This window comes from Lynx rufus, unplaced genomic scaffold (assembly GCF_022079265.1).
Source record: "Lynx rufus isolate CCGP_SWC_20201006 ecotype Redwood Valley unplaced genomic scaffold, mLynRuf1.p SCAF_6, whole genome shotgun sequence".
NCBI classification, from domain to species: domain Eukaryota; kingdom Metazoa; phylum Chordata; class Mammalia; order Carnivora; family Felidae; genus Lynx; species Lynx rufus.
The window spans coordinates 27,847,197-27,873,437 of record NW_025814878.1 but is presented as its reverse complement, the minus strand read 5'-3'; the positions used below and the strand labels follow the sequence as shown (position 1 = coordinate 27,873,437).

The following is a 26,241-nucleotide window of genomic DNA, read 5'->3' as shown; positions in this document are numbered from 1 at the left end:
GTAAAATCATGTTTACAGGGTTTTAAAAAATGTCATTTTCTTTTTAGGCATGGAAGAAAATCTCTCTTTGATCACATAGAGTGAGCTTTTTTTAAATGAGAAGTTTTGTCCTCTAAAATCCTCTTTCCTAAAGTTGATATTGTGCTCAAAGCTGGGTAAATGTCATCTGCTCCTACTCCCCGGCCAAGATGGTCAACTAAACATTCCTTTTCCTGCGAGTTGTTATTAAGAAAACAGCTTGGTTTCCTTTAAAGTGGAGTTAAAATCACTGAGAAAATGACAAAACAAAAAGCTCCCGTCACTTGGGGGCCGCAGCCTAAAACTGAAGCCACCCTCAAAGTATCCAACAGTTCCATGCGTCACCTGGATTTTAAAGCCATGCATTCTGCTCAAGCTAACATTGGAAAGAAAGCATGATTCTTTCAAACATTTTTCTGAATCCGTGTAATCTTCCACTTTGTAAGAGACCTCAGATTTCCTTCCCCCACCCCTCGATAATAGTAATGACTGGGGGAAACATCTAGTGGTAAAGAGTCCAACTTTCCTGAGGCTACAAGAAAAATACTTTATAAGTTCCTGAAAGTAGGCACAAGTCAAACTTGGTGGCTTTTCTTACTTAGCTTTGGAAAGCCAGTGTCACTGAACTGCCATTCATTCTTTAATCCATGATTTGACTTTAGGCCAGGCCCATGTGAATACCTAATAGATGCCGGGAATCCTCTCCATTACTTTGACTCAAAAGTGCATGTAAAGCCAGTGTGAAATAAGCAGCCAAATCCATGTCCTATGCGGGTTCAGCATCAGGCAGGCTGAAAGGACAGGCTGTGTCTAGCGTGGGAAGCATCAGTGCCACGCTGAGGATGTAGATTCTTCCAGGAGGCACTGGGAGAAGGGGAATGACACAGGGACAGGATGTGACGGCACATGCCAAACTTAGAGACGTGGTCACTTTCAGAACCAGAACTTCAGGTCTTTACCTGGTCATGATCGATGTCCGCATCTCCCGTGATCACGATGCGTTTCTCAATTCTTGTTTCAGATATTCCACCTTTCACAGTCTAAAGTGGGGAGACAGCAATCATTAAAGCATGTTTATACATAATGGGGGGAAAGAGAACGGAGCACACTCAGACCTTCTGATCGTTAAGGCAACGTGCACTGAGTGGAGAAGACTGATGTTCTGGAAACACCATTTTTAAGCTCAATAGAGATTCCTATTGTTAAAGTGGTAGCATCTGTAAGTATTCCTCAACTGAAAGCAACTTTAAAACTAATTTATCAAGATTCAGGTGAGATTAAGATAAGACAGATGCCATGAAATCCAAACAGTTCTGTTGGGACATTCCATTACAATTTCCCTGAATTTCTTTACTCCCAAGTGGCCCACTTGTTAAAGGAGGAAAGAAGAAATAATTCTTAGGTTTATGTAGAGTTACAAGGAATCCTAACAATTTAGGTACTTGATTTAGGTTTGAGAATTGCTTGACGTTATAGTTTTGACTGCTTGATTCTCGTCATACAAATCCATTTGGTAATTCTGTTCATTTGGTTTAGTGAAGTAATTAAAAAAAAGACTTGGATTTGGTTTAAGATACAGAAGGTACAGGAGGATGATATAAAGATATTCACTCAATGTTGATTTGATTACAGATTCTGCATGTGGCTGTGTCTGCTAACAAAGTCTGTGCGAATGGACATGGGGCAGGGTCCTGTGTGAACTGCCACAGAGTGACTGGCTTGGAACAAGCTGGCACAGCCTGGGACACGATAGAGGCTGAAGAGACCACGTGGCTGTGACGCTGAACTATGAACAAATACCGCACAGTCCTGAGAAAGCACACACCCAACCTCTGCAACTCTGTTAAGTTATACGCTAAGTCACAAGTCATAGCACTTTAATGTAAGAACCAAGGTAATCAGTAGCCTTGATAACTGGATACTTTTTTTTTTTTAAGCTTATTTTGAGGGAGAGAGAGAGAAAATCCCAAGCAGGCTCTGCACTGTCAGCCCAGAGCCCAACATGGGGCTCAAACTCACAAACCGTGAGATCATCACCTGAGTCGGAATCAAGAGTCAGATGTTTAACCGACTGAGCCACCAAGGTGCCCCTGGATACACTTGAAAATGAGCATCAGTACCACCTTGCGTTTATGTGGCGTTTTTTAATTTACAAAGTTTCTGGTTGAAACACAGGGTGAGACAGGCATAAAAGATACATTTAAAACCTTCAAGCGCTAATGAAACATGAGAGGTGGGACCAGAGGGAAACATGGGAAAATCACACTGGAGCTAGAAATCGGAGGACGGCAGCACGCATCACAATCATCTGGAGGGCTCCTACAGCCACTGCCAGGGTTTCTGCAGATCTGGAGTGGGGCCACGGGATTCACACAGGAATGACTGCTGCTGCTAGTCTGGAGCCAGACTTTAAGAATCATTGGTCATCTGGTGTTAGAGACTGAGAGAATGATCTGGCAAAATGCTCCCTAGCCACGGTAGGAGCATCTTAAATCAATGAGGGGAAGATTCGATTACTTGAACAACTTGCTGAACATTTTGAATGACGGGTCTTCATTCACTTGCTTCGGTCAGGAGGGTTGATTTGTACTTGTCAAACGTACGCCTCCACTTGGACCACATTCTCTCTCTGCTCCTGTAGCTGTCTCATGTATAGTTATTCAGGACATATTTTTACCTCCTGTACTTTACAGAACTACATTTGTCAGTGGAGCCCAATTTCTCAGATACTTTAAATCCAAGCATTTTTACTCCACTGGCACTGTCTGCGTATTATTGTGAAGTGTGTATGGGAACAAAGAAACAATTCAGAAAAGATCCTGTTTGCAATGTACCACCACGGGCTGCTTTACCTTGGTGATGTGTGTTGTCGTCGTCGTCGACACGGACTCAGATGTGATGGTCTGTGCCGTCAGTAACGTCCCCGAGTCACCACCAGCCCCGCCATCAATCTTTGGACAGTTAGGGGGAAAAATATAAAGTAACACTTAATTTCCATTATGTCGTCAGAGAAGAGCTTCCCCCCTCGCCCATCGAATGTGCATCTTTTGAAATCTTCCAGATCAGCAGGAAATGTTATCTGCCACATTTTGTAGATTTACTGAGCAGGAGGTTGGCTGGCATTCAAAGAGAGTAAATGCAAAGGCTAAACACACGTGGAGAAGCAAAACCCTGGGAGGGAGAAAAAGGAAGAATCACATAGAAAATGGGGCTGAAAGCTACAAGGGAATCAGGAGAGAATTTGACTGAAGGCCTTTTGCAGAAGACAGAAAAAGAAACTAGAGAACCAGACAGAGAAGTTTCCACAGTGACCAGAAGTGCTGAGTTCATTGTTTTTTAAGCACAGGCAGGTAAAAACAGATAAACGTTTTCTTATTTAAGAAGCAACAGAACCTGACTGGGATAGACTAAACCTACGTGATTTGGTTATTTGCTTATCTCTAGTAGATTGTTCTAAATGACATTGTTCCTGTAATCATTTGTTATGAGCATATATAGGGGTATGTATATTTTAACACGTATGCATGCATGTTCTCTATTTATATCATATATAAATCCCATGCATATATCTAAATAGGTTTTAACTTGTTTCCTTTGATACTAAAAATGGCAGAAAGTTCTAGAGTTTACCAGGAAAAATATGAAACAAATGAATAGCCTATGAGTATATGTGATGACCACCATTCTGGTCTCCCTTCCTGACACTGACACAAGGAAATAACCAGAAAGCCCAGAGCCTTTCTAAGTTATGGGAAAATTTCTCTCACAGTTGGGTCATGCACCTGTATTTACTAGGCCTCTCACTATACTACAGACACACAAGTACATGCTCTCCTACCGCACCCATTCATAAGAAACCTGTTTTTGCTTATATGGACCTATGCACATATGTGGATAACAGTTATAAAAATAATTTTGAGGAATATTTAAACACACTCAAATTAAACCTTTCAAAAAATATTTTGAGAGAGGGCCATAACCTGCCCTCCTTCCCCATGGTACAATCCGACCAAAGGACACCGAATTTCTCAGTCAAGAACGTAGTTGTACAAATTTAGAAATAGTTCCATTCTGATATGATGAACACTTTCCCCTTTTTTGTTACCATTATGGTTAGACATCTTAATGCTTATTTCAAGTCTTTACAGAATCAATTTCTAAATCGCTACCTAAAATTAAAAACACAAGTCTGGTAATTATTTGGACACAGAGCATCATATTTACAGATCAACAACATGTCTTCAGAAAATAACCCCATGTGAAAGAGAAGCTCAGATGTGTATGTGGACTTGGCAAGCAGGAATGGGATGACTGGATCCATCTTCACGGGGGGGGGGGGGGGGGAGGAACCTCACTTCTACCAATCCACAAATTATATCAGATCCAATAAACTTTGTTAAGACTCTCAAAATGACTTATAATAATATGAACAAGACAGGTACTGCCTGTCCTAAAATAATCGTGTGGATGCTTCCCCCTGTAATTACTGGATCACCTACGTGACTACAGCTCTCGGTCTCAATCTAAGAAGCAATATATAGCAAGTTAGGTAGTTGAAGCGCAGTTACGAGCCGGGGATACAGAAAGCTACATTGAAGTCAGAAACACGTAAACTGGAAGACAAATGAAAACAGAAACAAAGGAAAAAAGAAGTCAAAGAGTCCAAATCTAGAGTTTTTGTACCTGTGGAGACTCATATGTGATGGTTTTGGTCTCAGTTTGGACAATAGGGACTTCCTTGGTGGAGATTTCTGTCCTTTGTGAGGCATCAGAAATTGTTACCATCTCTGTTTTTACCACTGGTGGCTGAGGTGGAAAGGAAGGGAAAAGTAAATTCTAGAGGTAATGAAGTAAAAGTGTTTAATGGAGCCTTCAAAAATAATTGGAAAAAAATATCCAAACACGCACTCATGCACAAGAGTATAGGTAAACAAAAGATACAAAAGAAAGACACTTTCCTTCAAACATCGTAGTAGATGCATGCATGCGTGTGTGTGTGTGTATTCTTCATATATATGTATATATACATATATATGAAGAATAAGCTAACATAATGGCTCCCTAAATTATGGTACACTTCAAGTTACCATGGTCCCAATTACATGTCAAATGTGGCATGGAATATATACTTTAGCTCTGGGGCAAGTTACCATAAAATGGAAAAGAAAGCAAAATGGAATGAACTATGTGAAGTGACCGGTCTCAATTTTTACTGCGTTTTAAAGAACCACATGGTTTATGTGAAGGCTGTCTTTAATGGCCACATCAGTTAGGGAGATGAAGAGTTGCCCCTTCCCCCCAAAAGGACTCTTCTACTGACAAAGATACTCCACTTTCGGAAAGAATATCTTCAGGTATGATTTTTTTTAATCACAGTTGTCTAAAACTCGCAGTGCTTCTTCTGTGTTACATAAGTTAAGACATTATATCTGGAGTTACTCCGCCAACATGGCATTAAGGCTCTGAACAATTAAAACATTAAAGAACAGGGTCACGGCCTGTTAGCATTGTAGTCTGCAGAGCATGTATGTTTAATACAACACCAGACCATACTACTATCAAAATACTACAGTTCTTTTTCTGAGAGAAAATTCCCAGATGTAATTATTTAAAGAGGAACAACCGTCTATTAAATGCAGAAAATAATAAGAGTGTTTGAAGGCTCTTGAAATGTCTTCTCTGAAGTGAAACAGGAGGTTGACAAGTAACGTAGTAAAAATCCAATTAATTATTTCAAGACAAAGTCACTTCACTATTTTCCAGCCCATCAGAGAAAGCAAATATGGATAATGCCTACATCGTGGGCATTTAATTTTAGAATCGAGAAAGTCTCATGGACACAAACCTTCCCTCAGTGTAACTTCGACTCTCAATTCAGAGACACTGTACCTCATGACCAAGACTTAATCTACCAGGAGTGTGGAAAGTTCTCTTTCTTGAAGAGAAAATGTTAAAGACTCCTATCCAATGTAGATAATCGATAAAACAGATGATCAACCTGCAAATCATCCAGAATGGAGGACAGGACAGAATGAGGAGAGGATCCTCCTCTCGAACAGTCTAGCCTCTGGCTGCCCACAAGGAAAGAAAATGCTCTTCACCCATCCACACAATCCCAGGAATCTAAAACCAGCAATCACAGCGGTATTCGAGAAATGTTTTTTCATCACTGCCGGATGCTGAACTAAGAGCACCATGGTAATCAGAACCAGCTGCCATCGCTAAAAATCTAAAGTTGAAGGGAGAACGAGCCAGAAGGTCAAACCCAATCATGACAACAGCCGCGCACACACTCACACCGACCGTTTGTCAACGATACGTATACAATTTTCTCATTAAACCAACGAAAAAGGCATTTAGCACGAGGAAGCAATGCAACTAAAGACAAACAGTTGAAAACATCCAAAACATGCAAAGAAAAATTTAAATGTGGAACGAGAAGGGGGTTGGGGGGGGGAATGGTGTGGCCGTTGGAGGCAAGTTTTACTGTGTCAGGTGCGTCCAGGTGCAGTAAAGAAGCCAGAAACCACGAACCGAGCTGGCAGAGAATCAACAAAGCAGTGCTTTCCCCCGTCCTCCCAGGAGAGACAAAGCCCGGAATCTCGCTGAAAACAGCCGGAGGAGGATTGGGAGGGCAGGAGAAGGAGGAAGGCAGGTGGTCTCCACCTGAGAAACAGCTCTAGAGTTTAGCTCCCCGCTCGGGGTCTCCCATTTACCTCGGAACAACAAATAATTTGTGGCAACACATCAATGTCAACATGAGACACCTCTCCGTTAACTTTATGCTGCTCGTCCTCTGTTTCTTCGCTCATGTCTTGCTTAATAGCGCCTTCGTTTACACTCTTCTCTGCAGATAGCTTTGGGGCCACTACCTTCTCCCGGATCACTGTTTCTACTGCGCTTACACTGGCACCTGCTTGTCTGCCTGGGCTGGCTTCTGGCACTGCTTCCTCCCTCTCTACTACCTTGGCTGCTCGGCCGGCTTCTTCCTCCACCTCTTCGTCATACTCCTCCTGCTCTTCCCTTATGGTGCCCTGGGTCACACGGTGGTGGGGCCGGTACTCGCCCACGTCTTCCTCCTCCTCGCTCTCGCTGCCGCTGCTGCTCTCAGAAGACAGGGAGGTGGAGTCTTTCTGCGTCAGAGGCTCCACCTTACGGGTCTCCCCAGGACCACTCCCAGGTGATAGCTCTTTACCGTTCATTTCTTCTGTGATTACTCTTTCGTCTTTCCCAACCTCTGCCTGCTGCTTCTCCTCCACTACATTCAGAGTCTCATGTGAACTCTGTACGGGGAAAAAAAAAACGGATGAGGGGAAACAAAAATATATGAATAAATAAGCACGACGGAAACCAAAGTTAGCTGATGGTAGGTTCATGGCATGGAGAGAAACAAAAGATGATTATGATGGCTGACTGAAAGGGAAGCGGGGAGAACGTGAGGGGAGTCAGAAACATTGGGCAATGGTGTTAACATGGAAAAGGGGAGAACCTTAGCAGCATCACTGGCTCCAGTGCAAGGCCCTTCTGACTCGGGAGCGCGTTTCTGCGGAACAAAAAGCAACCGAGGACACAAATCAATAAAGTTTTACACCGCAACACCCACCAAAACAAACATCTGACACCGCGAGGACAGAACAGCGAGAATCGACAGCTACAAAAACCTTTGCTCAAGGTCACGTGAAGGACAATCCACACAAACGCAAAAAGCTTACGAAAGGAAACGAAAGCACAAAATTGCCAGCATCCTCCCAAAGAAATAAAATGCTTTTTATTATGGTTATACCTGTAAGCTCTACTTATTTAGTCGAAAAGGTAGAGAGGAAAACGGAATTGTACCAAAGCCCACTGATTATTTTAAAGTGGAAATTGTGAAACTTCTAAAACCTGTTCAATAAACAGTTTTGACTTTAATCTGACTATAAAGCCTGGCCTGAAACCCTGATTCCTAAATGAATATAGCACTAATGAGACAGCACCTTTATTTTTTGCTGGCTCCTTTAAAAAACAGCTATAATGGGCAAAATTATAGTGGGACTCACATAGCTATTAACATAAAAATGTCGTTTCAGAAATGGTTATTAACCTCCCCAACTACATTATAGATTAGCAAAACGGATATTTTAACATTAGGGTGGATGTCAATGATGGCTCCAAATGTTTTCTTAGAATTCAACTCCTCCAACTAGCATCTTTGGAAACCAAAATGAACCAAGTTTCTTATCGGAGATATGTATTCCTGTCCCCTGCAGACATCTACTTCTTGGGAGTAAATTTACTCTAATTAAGTAGTACAGTACCTAAATGTTTAATAAGTGCCTGTTGACCAAATACATTAGTGATGTAAAGGTCTATAATCACCAGTGTAGAAACTCTTACAAAGGAGTTTTCAAAGCTTACGATTTTCCTTAAACTTATTTTAAAACGGGGGGTGGGGGGAGGTGGTGACGGCTACTCTGCATGGGCAAAAATGAAGCCTGGCTAGGCTTTTTAACATTCAGGTGACATGATAGCCTGTGATCTAACTTAAAAGTAATTCTGCTAGAGACAGTAGCCCTGCTTATTGAGATGGTATCTCCACGCTGAATGGAGCAGGGCAGTGCGCCTCTGGACCATCGGGGCAGATGTGAACCCCGTTCCGAAGCTACCAAGGTACTACTTGGGTTGGAGCCGTTTCCTAGAACAGACAGCAGCATCCCACATTTATCTGCACCAGGGATGTGGACAACAACCATGAGCAAAAGGCCCTAAAAAGGCACACTTCTGACAGCACCTATCAGGATATACTCACTCTCTCTGATCGTGCTGTTATTCTTAGATGCATAGTAAGGACATGTTTTCACTGCCCCAAATTAGTGCCATGTAAAAATTATGTTACTGACAGATAAAAAAAGATATCCTCCCAGCTTTATGGAAAACCCAGAGGTTTCAGATATTAAACTGGAACTCTCTGAAACTCTTTTGATAAATAACATTTAACTGTAACTATAAACTTCTTTATCAGTAAAGATATCCAGTGATCAGAACATTTCTAAAGCAGACATTCCATTATTGTGATGCCAGGTCAGTAAATTATTTATTATTTAACCCCAGACAGCCAGATGAGTTCTGCCCAAGTTCAGGGAATCTCTTAGGGTCATTCCAAAAAATGAAAATAATTATTTCACTGAGAATGGCAAACGTTTCATATTTGTGGACATAAGCAGAATGGTAAAAAAAATAATCAGCCATCAGAAGATGCCTGAAAGACATTTAGGCTTTAAAAACTTTTCTGCAGAACATACTTAGCTTCTACTAGATTGAGGTTTCCTTTCACAAAACAACTCAGACTCTGTTCCTTAGTGGTTTTAAAGGATTCTCTGAATTTAGGCAGATTTTGGGGGTGGGCAGGGAACCAAAAGCCGCAGGAGAAACATCCAATCTGTACAGTTTTCCCACATGTCCAAATTCAGTCATTATTTCTTGAATGTTTCTCCCAGGAAGAGTTAATTTTACCAATGAAAGCACCGGAGAGAGGGGTTCCTAAATATTCAAAAAATCAAAATCACTTTTCATATGTGGCTTTCGAAAACAGGGGAAACAAAGTAAAATGCACCTCTGGCAACCGTGAGAAGGGCGAGGAGGAAAGCTTTTCAGAAGGCGCATTAGAGCTCACAACAGTGCCCTCTGCTGTCCAAGTGGTGGCTGAGGTGAAGGTGGCTTTCATGCTACCAGAAAAGCCCTTTTCACTAAACAAAATTGACATTATCTCCTCTTCTAGGCTCTAGAGAGGTCAGAAAAGGAAGAGCAAAGAATTAACAATAAGTCAGAACAGACAGCAGTGACCTATTGAAAGAAAGGAAAGGTTACACAAGAAAGAATCACAGAACAGCACAAACTGAAAGAAAGGCGAGGGTTCTGCGAGATTCCAGCAGGCATATGTTGGCGTTTTGCCTAAATGCCAGCTTTCCACTCTGAGATTCTGATAGCTCTAACCTACGGGAACCAGCTCAAATGCCTTGGTTTATCACTGAAGCTTTATTTACAAACTGAGCACAACCGATCTACCCACACACCGAACACTTTCACGTATTCCTGAAGTAGCTACTTGGTGTCAGCCTCTTTCTGCGCAGAACGGTCTCCTCGCTGGCCCCTACTCTTGCAACGCGAATTCCTGTGTAAGAGCTTGAATGACCCCCACCCTCCTGCCTCCCTGGGCACACTGGGCCCTGCTAATTTTGTCATCCCTCTGAGGTCCACTTGACATTCTGTCTTGTGCACGGCCTTCCCTGCCCACGCTAGCTCCCCCAGGGTGACATACCATATGAACGGTCTGTACAACGTGTGCTCTGACAGCAACCCACGGAAATCCCTAGACACGCTAAATATGCCATGGAATGAAGAAACAGTGCTTTGCTTTGTTCAGCAAGAACCAGGTAAAGAAAAAAATTCTCAACAGGAAGACAGACTCAGAGGCGGAAATTCAAGGGAGTGACGTGAAAATCACCTGTCCCTGAAAAACCACAAAGGCACATTTAATGTTCACACTGTGGTCCTTAAACAGGAGTCCCTAACCTGTGTGAGGGCACAACAGGAAAGCCTGGGACTGTCCCGGGTACCTGTAATGCCAACAGTAAAGAGTCACCATAAAGCGAACGTCAAAATTGTGTAAGAATGCTTCCTCAAAAACCTGAGTGCTCCGAGAGCTTAAAGATGAATGAATGAATGAATGAATGAATGGCATTTCTGAGATGCCCCTTGAAACAGTACACTAAGAAGGGTGAGGAGTAGGGACACTGACATGAGGTGGGTGTGGTGCAGAAGCACTTGCAATATTCAGGAGAGAAAAAACATCTTCTAGGTTAATTCAGCTTAATTACAATCTCCGTAATTACACCATCCCTCTGGGTCAGGTGGGTAGAGAGTGTCCTTCCCAGTAAGAGAGCACTGGGGAGTTCAAATAAGTGCCATGCATTTAATTATTCAATAAAATATCTTCATAAGTACCTTAAAACTACAGTCTATGGAATCTCTACTGGACTCATGAGAATTTTTTATACAAGCATATAATTCTTACAGAAGAGGATATATAATCGTTATTTACTAAATGCAAATGTATTACATTAAGTGATTTGGTTTCCAGCTTTCTCCCAAAATCATATTCAAATTGAAGTCATTTTGAAAGCTTGCTGTATTTATTTTTAGACAAGAACTGTTTTTATTTTCATCTCTAAAATCCATATTCTAGAAATTTAGAAAATTTGGTCAAATTAAGGCTCTTCTGCATAACTTTTTATTTCACACTCATTAAGGATTACAATTTAAAGACAATCAAGAAACCCTACAAAATCAGTAGCAAAATGAAGATGTGGCAAAGACAAATTGCAAAGATATTCTGTTAAAAGTCCAAACACTCCAGTACACTTAACTACTCACACACTTCCAACTAATGGTAGTGAAATGTTATTGGTGGGGGATGGGGGTTACAATGTAAGTGGCCAATAAATGTTGGGTGGATGGATGACTGCAGTTACAATCATCCACATACATGTCAAATAAGAATATATTTTCCTGCACGTGCTAGAGAGGAAAAAAGAAACAAAAACACACTTCAAGTATAAATAAACCATTTGGGAGTGGAAGAGGGTCAATTCCAGATTGAAATTTCACGTAAGATCATTTTAATGTAAGTTCTAAATTAGTGAATGATTTCTATTGTACATGGTTTCTATTGTACAATACTAAAACCATGACAGCCAGGAAAACAGTAATTTTAAACATCTTCACCCAAATCCCAATGTTTCCTACTGCCAAAAGTACAAAGGACATCATTTTAAGTTGATCAGATGGTGCCATCTGACTCGCTTCTGGAGGATAAATTTTCAAAACTATGTAATATTTCAAAGCATATTATATTAAAGTCATTTTTACATGAAGAGTCTGACAGGCTTTGGATTTCAGGTTAACCTTTCAAGTATATAAGTATGCCACTTGGTTTAGCTTTATGACATTATCTTTCTCATTTGCAGTGCTCTGGAAATATTTCATCTCAGCTACACCTCCAATGCCTTTAGGGCAAGATTTCATTTTCCATTTATTTTGCCTCCTCCCACTGTATGTCCTGATGAATGCTACGGTCTACTGATTAACAAAATCAGACTTTGTGAAACAGGAACACATTTTCCTTTTCGCTGATTTCTGCTCTCACTCACACCCACCTATGACCCCATTCCTCACCCAGCACCAGAGAGATCTCTGTCCCCCAAGTGGGACTAGGTTATTGCCCAGCCCAAAGCTCTCCAGTGACTTCCCATCACTCCTACTCGAATTCCAAATTGGCAGCGTGGTCCTTAAGATCCAGAGTGACCTTCTGACCTGACTTTTCCTAAGCCCTTGGCCTTTGGCCTTTCAGTTCCTTAAACTAGTTCCTGTCTGGGGGCTATTGCGTTTGTTCTTCTTTACACATGAAAAGAATCTTCACACGTCTGTCCCCTTCTCATCGTTAAGGTCTCAACTCAAATGCCATCTCTTCCTGAGCACAAGAGCAAAGCAGCCTTCCTGATCACCTTCTAACACGACACTGTATTTCATCTTCTTAACACTCATTTCTTAGTACCCTAGAGTTTCTAATTCCTAATTAACAGATCTCCTATCTCCCCCACTGGACTCTAAGCACTACATTCCCAGCAAGGAGCAAGCTGGCCAGCCAGCTAAGAGAAATTAGTAGAAACAGAAGATTAAGAATGTAAAAGCAATGGAAAGCTAACTTCTTAAGTAGTATCAGATATTTCATATATGTAGGGAGCGCAGAGATCAGAGGGGCTGCACCAAAGACACCAGATCTTTTCTCCTGTTAAAAATCTTAAAAATGAAAATCCACAAGGCTTCCAAGTGTCGTTAGTAAAACAGTAACCTACCTCACACGTAATGTGTTAGTTTAACACCACCTCAGCGTGCACAAGTGTTGTACTAACGGTGCATTTTCACACAAGATCATGGTTTCCCAACTGTCAGCCACATACATCAAAATCAGGGGTCATCTACCACCCAAACTGGTTGATATGTCTGCCTTTTAAGTTGTGGAATGTCCAAATAAAGTACTCCTGCAGGGCGCTGTTTCTCACTAGTGATCCCCTCTTTCTACGCACGGAAATGAAATTTTTTGAATGCTTGAAAATTTTTTTTCAAAAACATTTTCAGTTGATACATCAGAAAAAAGGAGTATCCCATGGCCGTGGACAGAAGTACGAGGAAAAAGGGGAAAAAGCAAGCGGAGATCCAAGGATGCAAGGTGAACACCTTGTCTGCCTCCTGGACTTTTTCTTCAACTGTCCGTGTTGCCGCTCTCTGATGCTTCTCCTTCACGGATAAAATATCCTTGAAAAGATGGTCTCCTTTGCTCTATTGTTTTAAACAATAGACATAATCAACAGATAAGACAAGTACATTACATCTATAGCAACACAGACATAAAACAACCGTATGGCTCAGCAGCACAAACCAGATGAAGCGGCACATAACGGGGGACAAAACCTTAGCATGTCATCAGACACGATTTCTCCAGAAAACACAACACTCTAGAGCTGACTGCTGACACATGGGCACTAATAGCTCCAGGAAATCTGAAAATAACAATTTAAGTTGTTGTATATACAACTTGATGAGCCTCTGGTGTTTTCAATCTTACTGTTGCCCTAAGTTTTTTTTTGTTTGTTTGTTTTTTTGTTTTTTCAGTTCAGCAATGGTTTCTGCTTCTGCTCTTGTAGAACTAGTTTCCTGTCATGGTCACAAACTTGGAAATTTAAAGCAACTAACAGCTTTGCCTTCTTAAGAAAAAGTGAATAAAAATAGCATGAGACTAACGCAAATGCATACACATTGGGTAAAATTCAAGCCAGACTAGATAGATGATGAATTAAGGAGAAGAGAGAGCTGTAAGGAAAGGGGGAAAGATGAAATTGTCAGCTAACACCTTTATACGACTTTTTAAAATAGCATATTTAAAATAGTATAATCAGTATTTCCTCAAACACGATAAATGAGTCCATGAAAGTTTTTCGTTGGTAACAGATTTTGGAGCATTAGAAAATAAGAGATGTAGATAAAAACGAATGGAGAAATAAATTGAGACTATATTGTAAAGGCAATACTTATATTGGTGGTGGGGAGACAAACCATGGAAAGAAAAAGAATGAGTGTGGAGAGATGTTACGGTTGAAAATCCTTTTAAAATACTAGTCTACATTTCATTACTAAGAAGCTTCAGTACTAAATCGTATTAACATTTTGCAAACTTTCAACAGAGCTCATCAGCTTTCAGAGCTAAGTTTAACACTTTATCCTCACAGTAAATACCTTGTAACATTCTAAATACGATCTATATTCCTACACCTCTTTAATGATTAATTATTGCTTAGTAAACTCTTATTTCAGTCGTTCATAACAAAAAACCTTAATGCAACATAGTAATGCCAGTTTCTAAGTCACCAATATGACATGTCATTACTACTAATTTACTTGAGTAAAAATAGTGAAAGTACTTTGCAACTTTCAAAAAAATTTTAAAAATCATACAATGTACTAAGAACGAAGTCAATAAGTATTACATTGTTAATATTTAGTATTTAAAAAGTTGTTAGCAATTACATTAAAAAAAAAAAAAAGAACATTTTCTAACTTCCTGAGAATCAACCATAGTATATTAGCAACCTGAGTTTTACTGAAGAGCTGGAATGAGACATATAGCCAACAAAGAGCTAGTGACATACCCCTTGTGTCTGTAGGGACAGAGGTGTGATACGTCGTTTTTCCCATTCATTAGGGCGCGGCTCAGGTGTGGATTCCATAAAATTGCGCTTGAGTTCACTAATGCTAGCCTGATGTCTCAGTATGTCCTCCTGGGCCTTATCGAGGTCCTAGCAATATGTAACGTAATAAAGGGCAGAAATCCAAAAGGAAAAAAAAGAAGAAAAAGAAAAAGAAAAACCCAGCAGGACAAAAATAAAAAAACCAAAAAATAAGACAGAGCAAACTTATGATTAAAAAAACATAGTAAAGCAAGAAAAATGCCAAGTCTCAAAAGCCATATTATCACCTATGAATATAAGGAGTTCATCAAAATTGGAAAATAAAGCCAATGTGTAATTTTTTTATGGTTCACATTTTAAAAGGTTCTAATTTCTTCTCTGTTTAGAATTTTTAAAGAAATAATTATTAACATTATCAGAAGGACGTCATAGAACTACTGGTACTCAAAATGGCTAATGACCTTCTTCCTAAAAATTGGACTTAAAACGCAGCCTATGACTTTGTTCCTGCAAATTTACCTGTCTCATGAAGGCTATCACTACAGCTGCATTCTGTGAACATAGTAAATCAAGTAAAAAATAGAGAAAGGTACTCAGAAGCACATTTGGCTTGATGGGAAAGCCAGACCAAGATCATCAAAAAAAAAAAAAAAAAAAAAAAAAAAAGAGAGAGAGAGAAAGAAAGAGAAAACCAAGGGTTGACTTTTTCCAGGAAATTCTAGCAATGGCTTTTAACAGTTAAGGAATAAAAATAATGGCTTCCAAAGGCTGCTTCTGTTCAGCCTCTCTGTAAGAGTGAGCCTCCCATACGGTTCATGTGCTTGCCAAGCACAATTGTGAGGCCCAGTCACCCCACATACCAAATGGTCCTTATTCAGAAAGAGTTACAAGAAAAACTGCCAGGTCAATTTGCACTGGAGCAGGCCCTGACAAATGGTATTGGTGGGAAGTTTTAGGTTGGCCCCGATAAACTGTATTTGTGGGAACAAAAGGTAACTAGCGTCCAGGAAACAGTGTTAAGTGAATTTTAAATGTTTTCTTACATTTCAAAATCACAGGGCCGCCCATGGATTATAGCTTTCATCGCACTCCCAGAGGAACAGGTCATGCATCTGATAACATTAGATAGTCCACATTCATGCACAAGCATCACAGCTCATCTACGAGCTTCTGTAGCCATTTGCAAAAACTCACGATCATCTAAAACTCTTTGCATGGCATGGGAAAATGACTGTGGCTTGAGATCAGGCACATTTCTTGCATTTGTTCAAAGCAATGTTACATATTACAGTTCAGAGCATTTTAGTAAGTTAGGCAAAACACATTTCCAATAGTTATCAAAGCTGCCAAAAGCAACCAGATTAGTCAGATTACTGAGAATTGCAGTTCTCCAAATGAATACGTCGCCATTTTACTACCATAAAATAAGGGGGAAAACAGAAACACGTTCTCGTGTGACACGGGGAATATATTTTACATACCTAATTGGTTGCCTGGGTTTTCTTTTTTTTGCCCCCCCCTTTCTTTCCCACTCTCTTTTTAATCAAAACAATCCATTAACATATTTTTCAAATGTGATACTTTAAGTGGACCACATTCCTAATTGCATGGATTTTAGCAACTCCCCCACTCCCCCAAATTGTGAATACAGATTTAAAGCCATTTAATGCCAGATCAACACATATCTGTTCTGGGGAATATATATTAAGGATGGGTTGTTACTTGGGATTCTATACCCCAGAGATAACCCATTAGGGAGAGAACAGATTTACCTGCAGAACTTCAGTAAGAGTAATAGATAAAAAATTTTACTATTCGATTACACAGAACTTTTTTTTCCCAGTTGTCACTTTGAGAACTTCTCGTAGATATACTCGTACCTAAGCCACTTTAAAGGAACAAAATCGGACTGGTAACATGCACTCCCGAGTTGAAGTGTCCCCCATGCATTCCATGCACCGTGCTTAAAGAAAGTTGCCAGCCAGCCTGTGCGTGACCTCCCGTCCACAGCAGCTTGGCAGCCATTAGGACAGAGTTGTTTTCTTAAATTATACAAACCTCCAACATTAAATTGCTATGTCTGACATAAATATTATCCCCTTCTACTCTCAAGGAATTCTTCTGTGAAATTAAATCACACACAGGGGGAAAAGGCAAATAAACGTAAGTGTATCAGTCGACAAGCACCAAAAATGACCCAGAGTTGGCTAGTCCAAGACATTAACATAAAAGTGGAATAAAAAATCTTGAGAACCTAAAGTCACAACAAGCAAAACTCACAGATCATCCCCGAAGTGCATCATACCCCCCCCACCCCCCCCCCCCCCACACACCATAATAATGGTGCACAGCAGCCACTAGGTATTTAATTCAGGGGGAATAAATATCCACCTCCTCCAGCTGTGTCTTCTCTTCTTTCCTCTTCACCTGAAAGTCATACAGCAAATGGCCAGAAAGAAGGGGGTGGGGGTAGTCGTAGCAACTCTACATTGGTGCACAGAAGCTGTATTGGAACTGAAATGGTGAACCGATTACCAACCTTTACTGTTTGGCCCTCAGAAGATGCAGAACATTAAGCCACTTTGGTCTTTCTTCACCTACATTGTTGCACAAATGATGGAACTAGGCCTTTTTGCAAAGATGGAATGGAAAATGGAAGCTTCACTCTTTCTCAGTCCCTAGATTATGTGCTCCTTTTGAATGTTTTTACTCAGAAATGAAAATATGAGAGTGTAAAAATGGCATAATTCCATCTGTCCTCATTGGAAAGGTCTAGAGCAACGAGTGATGAGGGCAAAGTATAATGATGTAAAAATTTCGTTTTCACTTTATATCGGGGACAAATATTCACCCTGTTATTGAGTTCTTTAACATAGATTCCTTGGGAAGAAAACTGGCTTATTTTGCTAGTTGCATGTTAAAATTGTACTTAAAAATACTCCTATTTTATAGCCACTTTTCTTTCATAAAATTCTTTAAATAAGAATATTTTTTAATGTTGGACACTTCTCAGTCTCTAGTGACCCAAGAGAAGGAAAAAAAAACAAAAACCTGTAAATCTAAACTAACTCATGGAGACAAAAAGTACAGCATATGGAATCTAACTCATGGAGATAAAGCACAGCATAGGGAATATTATTGATAATACTCAAGTAATGTCATATGGTGACAGATGGGGACTAAGTAACATACAGAACTGTCAAATCATTGTTATACACCTGAAACTAATGGAACACTGTATGTCAATACATAAATTAATGTATTAAATAAATAAAATTTTAAAAATTTAAATAAATAAATAAAAATAGAAATGACTACCGACTTCAAAGAAAGGCATAGCAAGAAACAAAAATAATGATTCGGAGACCGAAAGACAGCAGTTTAACCCTTACATGTTAATTACAGCAGGATCATATATATTCCTTCTCTTCCTAACTGGAATGATAGTGTCAAATCTGAGAGTTCAAAATGCTGTTTTTTTTTTTTTTTCTTTTCTTCAAACCATTCAAGTATGTTTGAGGTAAGCAGGGAGTCCAGAGGATCTTTTTATCCGAAGGGAAATAGAAGACAGAGCTACCCAACAACCGATTAAGGATCATCTTCCAATTCCTTCGTCAATATTTAATTCTCTACAATGCCAATCTGTGGCATTCTTCAGGTAACCTTTAAGAATAGTGGTTTCTCCCACTATGCCTAATCATAGCATTACCTTTACAGTCTTCTTCAAGTGTGCTCTAAATTTTTGTGGTCTCCTCTGTGGACAGTACCCACAGGACATGAGACACTAAGTCTTCAGACCACATTTAGCAAAACAAAAACATACTGCACACGTTAGTACTAACCTAGTAGTGCAGTGGTAGCCCTATAAAGGGATAAAAAATCCTCAAACCAGACACCTAATTTTACATAAAAGGACGCTAAGAAGCCCAACCTTAAGGCTAATCGTCTAAATTTTCAAAGAGCTGTGTTTCATTCTTCATATGTATTTCTTCAAAAGAAACTAGTATCTTCCTTACAAATACTTGACAGTTGACCCTTTCATAGAACTACATGATTTAGTGTTAAAACAATGACCACCACAACAAAAACTAACTGAAATTCATCTGGTTCCCAAACGGTACAATAATAGGGAGACAGGGAATTTCTGAGATTAGGCCTATAAATGTCAGGAGTAAAAGGTTACAGATACATCCTCATAAATGCAAGAAGAACGAGCTTGGCTTTCTAAAGAGAAGTAACAATGCTAAGGAGTTGTACTAAAACACATCAGTGACAGTTATGTCCACTGTGTCCTAAGTTCTACATCAAAACAGCTTCCACCCTAAAGGAACAGCACTGATATCTGCAAAACAAACAGACCCCATTATGGATTGGTAAGGGGAACACAGGTTTCCTTCTTTTTTACATTTAAAACATTTTTTACAAAGACCGAGCATGGTCTAGATATTTACAAAATCATCCTATCATAACTTTGCTCTCAACTTAGAACGTGTGGACCTGGTCTATGGAAATCAGTGGAGGGCACGTGCTTATTTACATGTATTTCTCATGCACTAAAACACTGTATGTGAAAATGTGTGGCTCATACTACTTTGAGGGTAATCGGTGGTGAAATTTATGCACATGTTTACACTCTACATTATGAAGACATAAAATGAGGTGTAGTTTTGTTGGCCCCACAAACTCAAGCTTATGTAGGAGTGCCAGCAACTGCTTCCTCTTCCTCTGTTTTGTCATTCACGTCACAGTCATAAGAAACATTAAAGGAAGTGGCTTTAGCCTCCAGATAGCAGAGGGACAGAGCCAGAGGAAGGGAAAAGGTGAGAGAAAAAGGCACTGACTGAGAAGCAGAGAGAAGTAGTCCAAAGATAAGGATGAGGGAAGGAAGGAATGAAGGGGAGGTAATAGGAATGTAGTGCTGGACATCAGTGGGGAGGAAGGAGACCCAGACTTTGGGGAGGCTGGGGAAAGCAAGATAACCGTCTTCATCGAGAAGGGAGGGGAAGCTAGGCGGAAAGCACTTGCAGAACCTGAAGGAAAAGTACCCAAATTCAGAATCTCTGTGGTCAGCCTCTTTTAGAGGCTTCTCACGGGTGGGAGGACAGTCAGGCTGAGGGGGGGCTGCAACAGGAGCCAAGACAGAATCGAGGGTGGGCACTTCACAGTCCCCCTGCTCTGACGGTTCACCTGTGGAAGGGAGCTCTAAGCTGTCGAGTGTGACCTCGTCGGCCTCCCCAAAGGGGTCTTCCTCCGAAATGTCTGAAAGCAAGTCCATTTCGGGGACTGGCAACAGGTTTGGGGAAAGAGATGAAACACAGCAAATGAGTGGTGAAGGTGGGCATATGGAAACAGGCTATTCTCAGGAGCAAAACCATGATGGAATGAGAAATGAACACAACGGATACGTTCAAAGGAGAAACAGAGGCAAGAGAGAAAAAGAAGAAATGGGTAGTTAGTGAAAACTTGTACTCTGAATTAGGGATTGTTATCAACACAGCACAGCTAGAACATGAATTACATGATCCACTTTTAAGAGAAAAACTGGACTACTTGTATCACATAAAATTTATAGGTATAGACCGATTTCATTATTATTCTCTGACTGGTTGCAAAGAGATCCAATGAAACTCAAGTAACATTCTTACTTTTAAATCTGGTTGCATTTAAATCAATGCTTCAAAGCACTGGCAAAAAGACCAGCGCACCTCGTCATTTGTTGAACATAAACAGAATTTCCTTTGGAATTTAAAATAACTTTTTAAAAATAACTACGTGCATCAAATTAAGTAGGCAAAAGGGTACTGAGACTCTGAATCCCTTAGCTCTTTGGTTTCAGATGGAAGCAGTCACTCTCCTGGGTGCCTCATTAGCATAATCCTAAAAGATTCCGACAACTTTACATTGGTTGAAGGATATTTTGTTGGTCAGAATTTGTTATTTTTAACTGAATGACTTTCAACCAAATAATTTTTTTGGTATGACAGTCACAAGTACTTTCACACAGGTATTCGGGGGACGTGATGGCACGGTGCTCCTTGGGGACATTAGGGCTCACATGGTCCCCGAACCCTGCTCTATGTAGACAGGTGGTCAGCGCAGGAATTCCTGAGCCACTGGCAGCTACTAGTAGGTTCTTTATACATTTATGTTGCAGGTCGTTAACATTTTCAAAAGTTAAAATTTAGAAAGCATTATAAAATCGATAGCAGAATTTCCTTTTCGTGTTCACTTCCAATGTTCTCTATAAAAAAGTTGCTTTGTGTAGATACAGAAAAGAGATCTGATGAACTCAAAGCCTCTTCAAATCAACCTCTAAGTGACTTCACGTGCCCAAGGGAAGAAGGGATCATAAAATAGTGACAAATTTGAAAACACAACACAGGCTACTTCTCCACTCCCTACGGAGTGTGCCCCAACACACCATTCTCTCATTCACTATTCACCAGTCACCCTTTGCTTAAGAATTTCTTCATCATCAGCTAGAGATGAATGAAAAATAACATTTTTCATAAAGACCATCTTTGTTCATTTCAAAAAAAAAATTAAAGTCAACATAATTAAAATACCCAACACAGGTTATGCTTTCAAATTTACAAACAAATACACATTTCAGATCACCACAGCTTTTATAATTTAGGGATTTAACTAAATAGGATGATTGTGAAGACAGTCACAAATACTAGGCCACTAAATTACTTGCTTGCACCAATATAAATTACATTGAAATATTTTGCTTTGAACAACAACCAGAAAAAGGCTAGAGAGACTGTTCAGACCAGCAGGAGCCTACATGTACCTGAAAATGGGGAACTTTTATCAGCAGAGAACATACATAGACTAATTTTAAACGATACCTGAGTTCTGAAACAACAAATGTAACAGCCTCTAGTCTAAGTACACATTTAAAATCACATGTTCTACTAATTTACCATACCTTTCCTTCAACGAATTGCACATGTGGGACTTTAGTCGGGCTCCTGAGGTCCCTTCTGCCATCCCCATCCTGTACCATGGCGGTGCTGACAGCTCCGGGGCCATATGCTGAAACCTCCCCAGCAGGGCCAGGAAAATCCTTCATAAGACTTTCATCAACAACACCAACTGGAGCTAGTAAAGAAAGATCATTTGGAATACTTTAGGACACTGAAATACTCAAAGTTTATGGAATTGCCCCCTCTTACACAGATGAACAGGCAGCATGTAGACATTAACAGGAACAGGAGCATTGCTTGAGCTCTGAAGATTCCAACATATCACATTCATTTTTAAATTTTTACCAAATTCTAAACATATTCTGAATTTTAACCCATGAAACTACACCAGGCTCTCCAATCAGACTTTGGAAGGCTTCAGTCTGATCATGGAATTGGCCAGTAGGAGGAGCTCTAAGACCAGGTGAGACAGAGTTGGGCACTGTGTCAAAATCCCAAAGTGAGGAATATTTTAATTCTGTAAGGCCTCTTTGATCTTTCCTAAACTTATTTCTAAATCTATTTATTGCAACAAACAATTATCTAGAGATTGAAATGATTTGCTTCAAATATGTTTTCAGAATTCTTCCATAAAGGAAGCGTTAATTTGTGTATCATTCAAAATTATGACAAGACAGCAAAAGTCCATTTTACAAATTAACTTCTGTGCTTATTTTTAATAGTTTTCATTTTTCTAACCTCCCTCCAGAGTGCCTCAATTTGACCTACAATAAATCCAATCCAACCCCCTGCCTCAGCAAACCTGGCCCTTGTGTGCTTTTCCTTCATTCCTCCTGCACATGAGCAGGGACATATATTGTGCTGAAATTTCTGCCATATGGCAGGTCAACCCAAGACGGCATCACATTTCAACAAATGCAAGTGAGTAGCAGCGACAAAGCCTCTACCCATCTGTAGCTTTTTCCCCAAACCCCACCCACTGAGGTTATTTCACTTGTATGAAAAGTGCTTGACTGACATGGTGAGGTTTGCATTGGTTCTATGCCCCAGAGAAGGGCAGTAAACATGAGGCCTTTAGGCTGCAAGCTCTCGGAGGGCAATGGGTGTGATCCACCATATTGAACTGGGGAAGCATCAAGCACCTGTAATCTGTGTATCACAAGAAATGTCTTGGCCCACACCCTTCATGTGCCCTGTCCAAACCTTGCACCTTCCCTAGCCTTGCCTTTTTCACCAGATACCACACTTCTACTTGTACCCAGTTACCCAAGCCACAAACCTTGAAGTCTCTGCCTTTATCCCTTACGACCATCAAGTCCAGCTGAATTTAAATGTGGCCAGTTCTCCCTCCTCCTACTTTACTAACCAGGTCACTTTTAAGACTTTGACAGCCATTAAGGACTCACACTTTTGAAAGCCCACACCAAATCTTACATTAAGTATAATTATTTTCTTTTTTTTAACTTTTCAAAAGACTTCAGTAATTTTCCCTCAGAAAATATAGGCTATGAGTAGCTCTTTTAACTTATGATTTCTAAGTACCCATTACACACACTCAGAAATTGTTGCAAAATGGGAAACTGACCTAGAAATGGTTTTAGATGTAATGATACAGAAATTTTAATGAATATGAAAGTTACATAATGAAACTGGAAAAATATTTTGCATGCTTTTAAAGACATTAATTTCAGGGTGCCTGAGCGGGTCAGTTGGTTAAGCATCCGACTCATGATTTCAACTCAGGTCATGATCTCATGGTTCATGGGATGAGCCCTGTGTCAGGCTCCTTGCTAACAGCACGGAGCCTGCTTGGGATTCTCTCTCTCTCCTGCTCTCTCTGCCCTTCCTGTGCTTGCATACGGTCTCTCTCAAAATAAATTAAAACATTAAAAAAATAAAAATTTATTAATTTCACTATGCAGGGGGGTGGGTTGTTTGTGTTGTTTTTTGCATTTTGAAGCAAAATAAGTTTTTAGGTCTCAAACACTTGTAGAATCCTGAGGAGCCTGTAGGCCCCAGGCACTGAGCTTATGGTGCCATATGGCTAAATGGCCTACTATCACCCAAGACAAGATCACTAGTGCTCTCACCTGGAGTATTCCTAACCAGTCTGCCTCTTCCTCTCTTGTCCTATCAATCATTCTCGACATTGCACCAAGTGATTTTTTTAAAGAGGTAACATCATGTGGTGGGGGGCGGGGGTAGGGAGTAACACGGTGCACTTACATGCTTGCAGAACTGCACACACATGTATGTAATGCACACACACATCCTTCAGTAGCACTAGAATAAAAACCATATTCTTCTCCATGGCCTGCGAGGCCCTGCATGAACTGTTTGCCACCTATCTCTCCCCTCGTTTACTAAAGCTCCAACTAGCCTTCCTTCTGTTCCTGGACTGTATTAAGCTCTCCCTAATCTTATAACCTTCAGCCCTGATGCTCCTGCTACCTGGAATGCTTTACTGCTCTACTCCTGGCTAGTTCCCCCTCATCCTTCACATCTCAACCCAAATGGTTCTTCGCCAGATGGGCCTTCTTCTCCCATGACCCAATCCAAGGTAGTGTCCTGCTTATTATATTCCCCATTTTCAGGAAGTCGTTGTCTCCCTCACTCTCACATGCATCTTGGTTGTTCTCTTAAATGACTGACTTGCCTCCTTTTTGGCTTGATTTTCCAATCTCGGAATCACACTGTTCTAAAAAAGTTTTAGAGTTTTATTTCAATGCTTGACCTTAGACATCATGTTGATTTTTAGCTTGTATGTAATCACTGGATGATTTATTTCAATCTGTCAAAACTTCAAGTGAGAAATATTTATGTACCTAAACTAGTCTAGCCTGACTTAAAAACTAAGTAGGAAAAAGAAAATACGACGCAGGTCAGCAACAGCGGATAAAAGGTATACTGATGGGGAGTGGTGGCAAAAAGAAAGCTCAGTACCAGGTTGCGGCCTAGCTTTGCTTTGGGAGGGAAAAGGGGAGACCAAAAGCCCTAACCAAATAGTTCACTGGCTCGTCATGTATTGGCATGAAAAGCCTTCTATTTTTCACAATAACACAATAATCCTTTTGATCACTTGCCCATCTGATGAATGACAGTGTCCAAAACACAAAAGGAAAAATAATGGATCACTGTGCATGTTTGCTGCTCTCACTTGTACAAATCATTGTTTTCAGATACAGACCTACTATAACCCTCTGCACTAACTGCTCACACAAGATGGTGGGCTTCCTTGAGCACAGTTTATAGATCTCAAAACAGTGGTTCACTGCTCTTTCTTAACTCTAAAATTTGCAATATAAGAGTTATAAAGTCTCACAGTTTAAAACAAAGGCTGAAACAGACAGTATTCCAGAAAGGGGAGTGACTTCTCTCAGGGCATTAACCAACACTGATTATAGGTTATTCAGCACTTATACAAATTCTCTGTGGCAAGGGGCAAGGCTTGTGAATACTTCCACAAGCAGGAACATTTGTCACATTTACTTGAAAAAAAGTGTTCAGTTGTTGACGACCTCGAAGATACACGGACAGCTATCACACATCAAAATCTCAATAAATTTAAATCACTACATTTGGAAATACAGATAGTTATTTGAACCACAGTTTATGACTCCCTTGCCTATTTGTAGTCTTGAAACTATATGGGAGATTCTCCAGAATCAAGATTGAATAACTACATAGACAAATGTCCACCAACAAATCCTTGGAAGTATCTCTGTATGTCTGCCTGGATCTGTTCTCCAAGTTTATTCTGGGAAAAGTAGATCAAGGCCAAGGGGTGTCAATCCATTTAGGAGAGAGCATTTTTAGAATCAGACCTATAAATTCTGAGAATGGATGGCTGCCAGAGAGAAGTGGGTCAGAGGATGGGGAAAAAAGGGTGAAGGGGAGTGGGAGACACAGACAGGATTCCGGTTATAGAATGAGTAAGTCATGGTGATAAAAGGTACAGAATACAAAATACAGTCAATGATACTGTAATAGCTTTCTATAGTGACAGATAGTAGCTACATTTGTGGGGAATCACTATATTGTATATCTGAAATGTATATCTGAAATTGATGTGACATTGTTAGATCAACTAGATTAAAAAAAACTTAGCAAGTATACATATGAAAAAGCATTTTTATCTACTAGTAGATCTGTTTCAGCTACTTAAAAGTTGCTCTTGTTCATATGTCAGAAAAATGTAATAAGCAAGAAAGGTTTTCTATGATCAACAGCAGTAAAACACATTTCTTTTTAATGTTTATTTATTTTTGAGAGAGACAGAGAGACAGAGAGAGAGAGAAAGAGAGAGTGGGGTAGGGGTAGAGAGAGAGGGAGACACAGAATCTGAAGCAGGCTCCAGGCTCCGAGCTGTCAACACAGGGCCTGACGTGGGGCTCGAACTCACAAACCGCCAGATCATGACCTGAGCCGAAGTTGGACGCTTAACCGACTGAGCCACCCAGGCGCCCCAGTAATAAAACAAAATTTTAAATTTACTATTACTATTTTTA

The 26,241-nt window shown here is 40.2% G+C and overlaps 1 protein-coding gene across 1 annotated transcript in view; it reads right to left on the bottom strand.

Annotated features, from left to right (window-relative positions):
• EPB41L2 (erythrocyte membrane protein band 4.1 like 2) overlaps positions 1-26,241 on the bottom strand; it is a 255,844-nt gene that overhangs the window by 18,393 nt on the left and 211,210 nt on the right. The window contains exons 12-16 of the mRNA XM_047102614.1: positions 21,736-21,908; positions 6,735-7,301; positions 4,702-4,824; positions 2,871-2,969; positions 978-1,058 (exon numbers count right to left, since the gene is read on the bottom strand). Coding sequence (XP_046958570.1) covers positions 978-1,058; positions 2,871-2,969; positions 4,702-4,824; positions 6,735-7,301; positions 21,736-21,908 — 1,043 coding nt within the window. The remainder of the gene's footprint in view (positions 1-977; positions 1,059-2,870; positions 2,970-4,701; positions 4,825-6,734; positions 7,302-21,735; positions 21,909-26,241) is intronic.